The sequence below is a fragment of the Microcebus murinus genome, chromosome X (assembly GCF_040939455.1).
Source record: "Microcebus murinus isolate Inina chromosome X, M.murinus_Inina_mat1.0, whole genome shotgun sequence".
NCBI classification, from domain to species: Eukaryota; Metazoa; Chordata; class Mammalia; order Primates; family Cheirogaleidae; genus Microcebus; species Microcebus murinus.
Genome location: NC_134136.1, coordinates 6284696 through 6295838, shown reverse-complemented (window position 1 = coordinate 6295838; position 11143 = coordinate 6284696). Strand labels below are relative to the sequence as shown.

At 39.3% G+C, this 11143-nt stretch overlaps 1 protein-coding gene across 2 annotated transcripts in view; it reads left to right on the top strand.

Annotated features, from left to right (window-relative positions):
• Nucleotides 1–606: 606 nt before the first annotated feature.
• Nucleotides 607–11143, top strand: part of HDAC8 (histone deacetylase 8) — a 230416-nt gene continuing 219879 nt past the window's right edge. Inside the window, exons 1-4 of one of the 2 annotated variants that reach the window (XM_012784355.3) lie at nt 607–1117; nt 1628–1680; nt 4758–4888; nt 5821–5962. In XM_012784355.3, the coding sequence (XP_012639809.1) occupies nt 893–1117; nt 1628–1680; nt 4758–4888; nt 5821–5962 (551 nt within the window). In that variant the 5' untranslated portion in view covers nt 607–892. The remainder of the gene's footprint in view (nt 1118–1627; nt 1681–4757; nt 4889–5820; nt 5963–11143) is intronic. The other variant, XM_012784353.2, reaches the window with a different exon arrangement.

The following is an 11143-nucleotide window of genomic DNA, read 5'->3' as shown; positions in this document are numbered from 1 at the left end:
TGATGGTAATTCTAAAACTTCCTCAGGATAGTCTTTAATGTGAACCCTCATACCAAACCTAAAATGTTCCTCTAACCTCTGTTTAGCTGCAGAAACAAAAGGAGGGAGGAAAGAAGCTGCAATTTCCAGACACCACCGAAAGTACCTGCTTGCATCCTTTCTATCACATGAATGTTCAGGGAATACATTTGATATCATTGCTTGATTGGAATCTAGCAATTTCCACATTATCAGCCAGTCTCTTGGGAAAGTGCTATCAGATTTGCCAGAGTAAATTATTGAGATTGTTAACTCTCACATGGACGTGGATAGTGACGACAAGCAACGAACTAAAGTTGCATCGCAGAATTTACTGTAAACTTTTCAAACCATTTGTACCATTAATTAGTCCCCCCACCCAAAAAAATCATCTTTAAGATAGGCAGCTGATGTAGCTGGGTGGTGGGCTCTAGGTGGCCACATTGTATCTGTATTGAAATATTTAAACAGATGCATTTACAGATTGAAGCAATTCATAGAGAGTTGAGGCTTCTTTTTCTTTTTTTTTTTTTTTTAGCGCTAAAACTCAAAATCGCGGTTATTTTAGTGATTAGCCCCGTCTCTTCCGCTGCTGAAACCTCTGGAAACTACACCTCCCAGCATGCTCTGAAGCTGGTCTGACCTCATCTCAAATGGCCCCGTAGGGCAACAAGGATAGTTAGTTTTGACCGTATTTATTTGTGCCATGAAAAATCAACCCTAATTGGCAGCTACTTGGACTTTTATATCTGCCGGACCCCTTTTTCTGAACTGTCACTAAATGAAAGGGTTCTGACCTGGGAAGACCCATCCATTCCCTCAATTGGATGGGGAGCAGGGACAGTGTCCCCGACGATCTCATGAATAGGAGGGAATGTTGACCAGGGAGCACCGCTGCGGCCGCTCAGAGGAGCAGGAACTGGAGGCCGGGCTGAGTCCGAAAAAACCCGGATCTGGACGGTGGCTCCAGAAAGGTTGGAAGTGGACGATGGAGGAGCCGGAGGAACCGGCGGACAGTAGGCAGTCGCTGCCCCCGGTTTATATCTACAGTCCGGAGTATGTCAGCATGTGCGACTCCCTGGCCAAGGTCCCCAAACGGGTAAGAGAGCGCAGTGAAAGACCATGGGCTTTGGGGGTGAGGGCAGTGGACGGGAAGGCATTAGGAAACGAAACGGATACCGGGCTGGGGGAAATCTTCAGAAATGTGGATAGCTGTATCAGATACCTAAAGCTGTGCTAAAAGGAAGTGTTCCCTTGCCGTTTCTGAGAACGCGGCGTGTCTCGGTAGACAGGTGGGGGTGGGGGCCGGGGGCCGGGGGCCCGGGAGGGGTGAGAATGGAGTTTCTACTACTAACGGTTTGCTGAAGTCCTGGGAAAATAAGCGTGCGGGTGAAGTATTCCATCACCTGCCCAAGGCCCAATAGCTTTCGCCTAAGGGATTTTGATACTTTGCATCTGTATTGTTTAAATTTTGTAACTGTTTAGTAACAGAAGGGAGGGGAATTAAAGCAAAGTTAGTCCCTTTGTTCAGGATGATGCAGTTGACTGTATTTTGCTAAATTAAACTTCTAAGACACTGTTTTCTGCTTTTTTTATGCTAATGTTTTAGGCCAGTATGGTACATTCTTTGATTGAAGCTTATGCACTGCTTAAGCAAATGAGGTAAGTTGCCTTTCATGACAATAGCCCTGAAGCTAGGTGTTTTTAGCCTTACTCGCTTGCTTCACAATGAGGCTAATTAGGGAGGAATTGGTCCTTTTAAAAAACAAAAGAAAAAGAAAAAGCTTTTTGTGAGAGTATTCACAGTGTTTTGTAATCTGCCTGTAACCCTGTGAAAGCTCTTGAAGAATTAAGAAAACTTGGGAAAAAAGCACATGGAACAGTTAAGGTCCATTAGAAATAGGAGAAGTATCTCAGAGATAGGTACATTGTGGAGATTCTGGGGTGAGTACATTTGAGTACTAAAAACCTGTCTGATAGAAAACTGTGTTCAGTTGGGAGGTATTCTGTTTTTGTTTTGTTCTAAGCCAGATCTGAGGGTGTGGGTTCAACTTAAGACTTTTAGGCAACCCACCACTACTGCCAAACTTAAACAGATGACCCTGGAATTAAGACCAAAGCAAACTGCTGAGACTGAGCCAGAACTCAAAAGAGAGCTAACTGCTTCTTTCAAAAACATGAGCTTGTTGTTTATTGCCATTTCTGTATTTGATCTCATTATAAGAGCAAATATTAGAACCCTGCAATGTGTAGGATTGCTTGTAACATTTTCTGGCCAAATAGGTGAGTGTCTACTCCAGCTAGACTGGTATGCCTCATTTATCTCCCAGAAGGTAGTATAATAGGCTTTTGGATTTTATCCTTATTATTAACAAAATCACTTCTTTGAGTACCTTTTTTAAGGAATGTTTTTCAACCATTTTTTAACCCACATGGTAAACATAGTAACACATGCCTCCCATTAAAGTTATTTAACATTTGAAAAAAATATTTTATGACAAAATATCAAAACAAAGCAAAACTGTCCAGTTTCCTCGTTGTTAAGTAGAGAGGCTTTCAGGATGTGTTTTTTAACTTTAACAAAATAAATGGAAGGGTGATAGAAGAGAGAGCTTTTAGGGCTATGAAATATGGCTCAAGAAATTGTAAACATTTTTATTTTAATGGCAGATTTTTCACTCTGATGGTATAGATGTGTTTTCTTGAAGAAGCAGCTAGAATCCTTGGATCTTGTCTATATATTTAATTGTTGAGGCTGGCTTGGCTATATATTTAATTTTGTAACTGGACCACAGGCTTTCTTGTGGCCACCTTGGTGATAGTAGTAGCTTATATAGTCATATTAATCCATGATAAACTCCTGCCTGTGTTCCCATTCAGCAAACATTAAAAAAAAAAAAAGCACTACTTGGCTGAGTGCAACAGCCCACACCTGTAATCCTAGCACTCTGGGAAACTGAGGTGGGAGGATCGCTTGAGGCCAGGAGTTTGAGACCAGCCTGAGCAAGAGCAAGACCCCATCTCTACTAAAAATAGAAAAATTAGCCAGGTGTGGTGGTACATGCCTGTAGTTTCAGCTACTCGGGAGGCTGAAGCAGGAGAATCACTTTAGCCCAGGAGTTTGAGGTTGTAGTGAGCTATGATAATATCACTGCACTGTGGCCCAGATGACAGAAGGAAACCCTGTCTCAAAGAAAAACAAAAAACAAAGAAACCCCACTACTGCCTCCCTGTGACCTAGGTGAGTGTTCCTTCAACTTGAACGTGCATATGAATCACCTTAGGATACATTATCTTGTTTAAAAATGATCCTGTTAAAATACAAATTCTGCTTCAGTAAGTCTGAGGTGAGGCTGGGATTCTGCATTGCCAACAAGCTCCTATGAGATGCTGATGCTGCTGGTCCACAGACCACCCTTTAAGTAGCAAGGGCTAGAGCACAGTGGCAGCTGTGAGGTTGAGAAGAGGAAATGGGGAATAGGCAGCTTAAAGGTTACAGGTGGCGAGTCCTGTCGTTAGCTTAGCTCCTTTTATTCTCTCATTCACTCCTTGTGAGGAAATCGGTTGAAAGGTTCCTAGTGAAGCCCAATTCCAACCACTTTGCACCTTCTCTCCTTTCCTGTCAGGGGCATGTGGGAGGGACCAAGGATAGAAACTTTTTACATTTTGGGTTGCCTGTTTTTTAGACTCTAATAGTAATAATAATGATAGTTATCCACAAAGCATTTTTGTATATGTTATCCTTTAATCTTCATGTAAGTCCCATAAAGCTCCATTTTACAGAGCTACAGAACAGTTGACTTACCTGAGGTTATAGAGGTAGTAAATACAGGGTTAAGAACAGGAACCCAGTTCTCCAACTCCAATCTGACTCCAAATTCAGAATGCATGGTAATTCTGATGGTCATTAAAATAAAGATATAGCTGAAAGGATTATACAGCCCAACCAGTAACTGATTCAGATGAAAATATCCCTGCCTACTGTGTTTCCCCCAAAATAAGACAGGGTCTTATATTTTATTTTTCCTCAAGAAGATACCCTAGGGCTTATTTTCAGGGGATGTGTTATTTTAAGTACTGTACAACAATCTACATTTATTCAAATATAGTTAAGTCGTCGTCTTCTGGAACATCATCATAACTCTCCAAACCCCAAATGCCATCCTGAATTTCTTGCGACTCTATTTCCTTTAGAAGCATTGGCCCTGATCTCTCATGTCGAGCACTAGAGCTCTCATGGGGCAGATGAGAAGGGCTGCTCATCTTCTTTCCCACTCCACAACAAAATGCATGGGTTGTGCAGAGACGCTGCATAGCCTCGCCCATCACTAGGTCTTATTTTCGGGGTAGGGCTTCTATTGCGCAAATGCTTAGAAATCCTGCTAGGGCTGATTTTATGGGTAGGTCTTATTTTCGGGGAAACATGGTACTAACTTGTCAGGAAAGTTGTAACTCACAGAGTATTTCTCTATTTTTTTAACTTAAATGTAATTACTCATTTTTACTACCTATAAACTCAAGGGATAATCTATCCTCTTGACCCTCATTAATGGAGTCATTACCATAGATGTGAGGAAGTAAAGACTATATAGTGTAGTGGAGGAACTGAATGTCTTTATTCAGCCCACTGGAACCTGAAGCTGGGAGTTGTATTTTCCGCTCAGACAGCTGCTTCTAGCTTCTGGCATATGGTTGCGTCTGACTCCCTCACCTCTCTTGGTTCTCTTTGTTATTATTAGGATAGTGAAGCCCAAAGTGGCCTCCATGGAGGACATGGCCACCTTCCACACTGATGCTTATCTGCAGCATCTCCAGAAGGTCAGCCAAGAAGGCGATGATGATCATCCGGACTCCATAGAATACGGGCTAGGTAAAGTCGTTACCAGGCAGTGATGGGAGCTAGACATCCATCTGTAGATTATAGTACTTAATTTTTAATAATTTAAATAGTGATTTTTAATACTTTTTAATTAAGAAATAATGTTAAATGTCAATCTTAATCTTTTGGTTTAGCCACATATAACTCACTAAACAAGCAAACCATATAAGTTGAGTGAATCTGAATGATGGGTCAGGTAGAAGGAAAACCTTTCAGTTGCTTAGGCCCTAACAGCAGTGCTCAAATCTGGTCTGTTTGTATATATGCTGATTTAACTGTCCTGTGACCTTTTAACTTGAGTACAGATTTGTGTCCTGGCTAAGTTTTCTACCTTATCCTTGATTAAACAGCTGCATTTTTAAAATCATAAATTGCCAATAGGATAGTCTAGAGCAGGCATCCTCAAACTACGGCCCGCAGGTCACATGCAGGTGTTTTTGCCCATTTGTTTTTTTACTTCAAAATAAGATATGTGCAATGTGCATAGGAATTTGTTCATAGTTTTTTTTAAAACTATAGTCTGGCCCTCCATCGGTCTGAGTGACAGTGAACTGCTCCCCTGTTTAAAAAGTTTGAGGACCCCTGGTCTAGAGAAACAGCATGGTTTAGTAGAAGAACATTGGACTGGGGGTCTAGAGACCTGGGTCCCAGGGCTGGCTCTATGTGATCATGACAAGACATATCACCTCTCATGCATGGTTTCTCCATCTGGAGAGTGTGCCTAGTTCATTATGAAGGTTTATCCTTGCTAGCTCTAATCTTTTAAAAAATTATTTTTCCAATATTGGAGATGTTTCTGTTTTAGTTGGAGCTGATAACAGCAGGGTGACTTTTTAGTAGAGTATGTTGTTGTCACACCTCAACCTATTCCTCCTCTTTCTCCAGTTAGTCTTTTAACAAACTCTTCCTGTTTTTGCCCTAAGGTTATGACTGCCCAGCCACTGAAGGGATATTTGACTATGCAGCAGCTGTAGGAGGGGCTACAATCACAGCTGCCCAATGCCTGATCGATGGAATGTGCAAAGTAGCAATTAACTGGTCTGGAGGATGGCATCACGCAAAGAAGTAAGAAAATGACCTTTCTGCTTTATGAATCTTTCTTTGAGTCAGTTTCTCAATTATGTAAACTGTTAGGCTTATTGTCTTGACATTTACCGAGAGATATGTATGTATATGGCACTTTATAGTAGCACTCTTGCCTTCTGAAGAGATGCAAGTGAAACAGAAGAAGATGACTTAGTATAGTGGAAAGCACACTACCTGGGCTCTACAACTAGTTTTTCTGCTAATTTGGCTAGCTGCCTTGGACAGATTAAACTTCCCTAGGCCTCAGTTTTTTCATCAATAAAATGGGCAGGGCAAAGGATATAACTAGACAGTTTCTAAATTCCTTTTCAGCTTTCTGGAAATCTCCCTGTCTTCAAGGGAATTATATACTCTAGAAATATTAACAAAATTATAATAATTAGAAAACAAAACCAATTATGGTACCAATGGAATATATATATATATGAGCTGAGGAGACTTAGTAGTAGTAAGGAGAAATGAATCATGGAAGTCTTGGGAGAGGTGAATTTTAGAGCTAGTTTTTGAAAGAAGTGGCAAGCAGATTTTTGAATAGGTAAAGAATTGATGAGAATAGATTTAAAACAAAAGGCTGAAGAATCAAGAAGGGGGCTTATACTGCCATCGCTAAAAAAAGTGGCAACCGGCCGGGCGCCGCCGTGGCTCACGCCTGTAATCCTAGCACTCTGGGAGGCCGAGGCGGGTGGATTGCTCGAGGTCAGGAGTTCGAAAACAGCCTGAGCAAGAGTGAAACGCCGTCTCTACTATAAATAAAAAGAAATTAATTGGCCAACTAATATATATAGAAAAAATTAGCGGGGCATGGTGGTGCATGCCTGTAGTCCCAGCTGCTCGGGAGGCTGAGACAGCAGGATTGCTTGAGCCCAGGAGTTTGAGGTTGCTGTGAGCTAGGCTGACGCCATGGCACTCACTCAAGCCTGGGCAACAAAGCGAGACTCTGTCTCAAAAATAAATAAATAAATAAAGACAGTGATCACTTGGAGAAAAAAATGACCCTCTCTCGTTCAAGCCACAGAATGGAAGGAGAAAACCAAGCTTTCTGAATCAAGAATTTCTGTGTCCCCTTGGGCTTAGCAAATTGAGAAAAAAAGTAATGGAGCTTCATAGAAAATGCGTGCTCTTGTGAGTCAGAACTAGTTTCTCATGTATTTAAATTCACTGCAGAAGGCCTGCTAGGGCCTGGGTCAATTTCCAATGGAGCACTCAGTTACCTGCCACTTCTTATTACTGTCTTGCTGCCAAAGGAAGCACACTCTGTCTTGAGCCAATTCATGGCCACTTCAAGGCTGCATGCAGGTGCAGGCATATCGACATATCATTATCTTAACTGTTTGCCTGGAAACAGACACATCTGCAGTGAATGTAAATTACAAAGAATCTCTAGAAATTGCCCAATTCAGGTGTGAATTCCAGGGTGTTCTTGGCATTTCTAGAACCTCTTTGCAGATGTACTACACGCATTTAGCCCACAAACTTATATCCAGCCACATTTACCTATTATAGTTACATATTTATTTAGACCTCCCTATCTCCAAATATATGTATCAATTCATACATGTCATTTTTTTCATTGAGCAAGCATTGATAAAGCACCTACCATATGTCAAATATGTTTATCATCACTAATAAGCAGAGATATAGAAATTGAAACAAAGTATATTTTTCCCTTCCAAGTTTGGAAAAAAAAATCTTTATTTTAAAATACTCATGTGCCAGTAGGGTTACAAGGAAATTGGTACAACCCGTTTTGAAACTTTTGGAAGTGTTAAGAGCAGAAGGAAATGTTCACACCTGTTGACCCAATAACGATATTCTTGACAATCTATTCCAGGAAAATAAATCAATCCTGCCCTGGGGAAATTTATCTCTTAGGAGTAAGACAGCAAATAATTGTATTTGAAAGCTAAAAGTGATTTTTCAAAGAAAATTCTGCAAAAGAAGAGAATTGATGCTATTAAATATTAAGCATACAAAACTAGAATAATGAAAATACTGGTACCACTGGTATAAGATGAGACAGATAATATTACAGTATGCCTCCCCAAAGAGACCAGTTATATGTAAGAATTTAATCTATTATGTATTGCAGGTGAATGGGAGTGGAAAGGAATGTTCAGTAAATGGTATTATGACAGCTTGTAGCATTTACACCCTCATCTATAATAAAATAAGTGGCAGCTGGATTCAAGAATTAAATATAAAAAAGCAAATTTAAAAACTGGAATGAATGAATATTTATCAAGCTTCTAAAAGGGAATAATTTTCTAAGCTTAGGAAGTAATAGAAAAACAATCACAAAGGAAAAGATCAAATCTGACTGTATAAAATTTTAATACCAAAATAACATTTGGTATTTTTTTAGCCATTTTAAAAACAAAATCTAAACACAGACTGAAAAAGCCTATGTGACATAAATATGACAAAGTGTGATAGGCTTGTATCATCTAAGGCATTCCTACGGTATAATGTTCAAGAAGAAATATGGGCAAAAAACATGAATAGCCAATTTACAAAGGACTTTAAGTACAACTGGAAAACGGGAAAATGTTCATCTCTACTAATCAAAGAAATGCAAATTAAAACAACTAGGTAAGCCTCTTTTTAAGCCTGTGTTTAACAGAATTGAAAAAGATAGTACTCAATTTACTAGCGAGTATGGTTTGATCCAACCCCTTAAGAAATCATTTTGGTAGCCAACGTGTATTAATGCCCTTTGATCTAGTAATCTTACTTCTGGGAATGTTTCCTAAGAAAATAATTGAAAATATGGAAGAAAAAAAACTATTTTCATGCAGGTGTTTATCAGTATTATTTATAAAATAAAAAATTGAAATAACATGAATGTCTAGCAATAACAATGGTGAATCTACAGTATGGCATATGATGCTATTATTTTAAATGATTATGAAGATTACAGGACATTTCAGAAAAATACTTGATGTATGTTAATAGGAAAGCAAGTCTTGGCCGGGCGTGGTGGCTCACGCCTGTAATCCTAGCACTTTGGGAGGCCGAGGCGGGTGGATTGCTCAAGGTCAGGAGTTCAAAACCAGCCTGAGCGAGACCCCGTCTCTACCAAAAATAGAAATAAATTAATTGACCAACTAAAAATATATATACAAAAAATTAGCCGAGCATGGTGGCGCATGCCTGTAGTCCCAGCTACTCGGGAGTCTGAGGCAGTAGGATCTCTGAGCCCCAGAGATTGAGGTTGCTGTGAGCTAGGCTGACGCCACGGCACTCACTCTAGCCTGGGCAACAAAGTGAGACTCTGTCTCAAAAAAAAAAAAAAAAAAAAAAAAAGAAAGCAAGTCTTAAAACTGTATGTACATTGCAATCATGACTTTGTGAATAAAACACACACATAAGGGAAAAAAAGACCAAAAGACCAGTGAGAATGATAATAGTGGTTATCTTAGAGTGGCTGAATTATTGATAATTTTTTAAAAATATTTTTCTTCTCAAATTTTCTGTAATGAAGAGGTTAAAAATAGTTACAGAAAATACAACAAAGGGCTAAAATCTTAAATTATTCTAATTGATTTTTTTTTTGAGACAGAGTCTAACTCTGTTGCCCAGGCTAGAGTGCTGTGGTGTCAGCCCAGTTCACAGCAACCTCAAACTCCTGGGCTCAAGTGATCCTTCTGCCTCAGCCTCCCAGGTACCTGGGACTACAGGCATGCGCCACCATGCCCAGCTAATTTTTTCTATTTTTAGTTGTTTGGCTAATTTCTTTCTACTTTTAGTAGAGATGGTGTCTTGCTCTTGCTCAGGCTGGTCTCGAACTCCTGAGCTCAAACAATCCGCCCGCCTCTAGGATTATAGGCGTGAGGCAGTGCGCCCAGCCCTCTAATTGATTTTTTAAAACACTCATACTCAGATAAATGAACAAAAGATACAAATCGATAATTCACAACAGAAGAAGCAAATAGTAAACAAGCTTGAAAAAATATTTAGCATCACTAACTAGAGAAATTGAAATGTTATACAATTGACCCTTAACAACATGTGTTTGAACTGCATGAATCCAGTATAAGTGGATTTTTTTTTCAATAAATACAGTCCGTCCCAAGCAGGGTCCATAACCAAATGCAGGCAGAAAATACAGTATTCCCTCTATGGGAAACCCATATATAATGAGGGCACCGAGGAAACAAAGTGGTATACAGAATGTTCTTACTATCTGAGGGCAGTTGGTACCAGACAGAAGGCTACTTAGTGAATTCATTTAAAAGGAGGACCAAGATTTTAGAGTAATTAGTGGAAGGAGCTGGGTTTGATTAGGATGCTAGCTTGAATAACAGAAAAACATTTAAATAGGTTTATTTTATCTCATTGAATAAAATTGAGTGCTAGTTATAACTATTCACTAATTCTTAGAACAAACAAAGAATGTACCACGAATTGATGATTTTGGCTTGGGGCCTAGTTTTTCAAACAAAATTCCATGATATTTCAAGACAGTACATTTCACTTCCTGCAAGACTTTTGCAGCATGATCATTAAGGGGATTGATTTTGCCAAAATATTCAAGGGCTTCATCAGTTTTCACAGGGGCTTCTTCTTAATCACTTGGTATTCAAATTATTCTCTTTTGAACCACTTGTAAAATCATTATCTGTATGTTTCTCCTCTTCGGTTATGAACTGGTTTGCCAGGTCCTCATCAGTTTCATGTGCTGACTTTATGATATCCTGCATCTTTTTATAAAGTTTGTAATTTTACTTTGTGACAAATTTGCATTGAATTGAAACTGATATATCTGACAATCCATGAGAAGCAAAATGATTAAACAGATGGATGGGGTTAAATGCTATTGTTTGAAAGAGAGAGTTGTTTGACCAGGGACTGATATAAATGGTCAGTTCATTAGCATCCACATTCATATTGCAACAGCTTTTGTATCCCTAGGAAACCGCAAAACTTTAGTACTGGGGCTAAGGTGTAATAAATTCTCAGTAGTGAAAACTCCTCATATCAGCAAAGGTTTAGTGCTTTTTTTAGTGTTTAGTGTTTTTCAAACAGAGGGCTGCAACTCATTAATGGAACATTATATCAATTTAGTGGGCACAACCAACATTTTTTCATATCAAGGTAGATTTCATGAAACTTGTTATGGGATATTTGTGTGTGTGTATGTCTTTTTGTGTGGACTAGGTC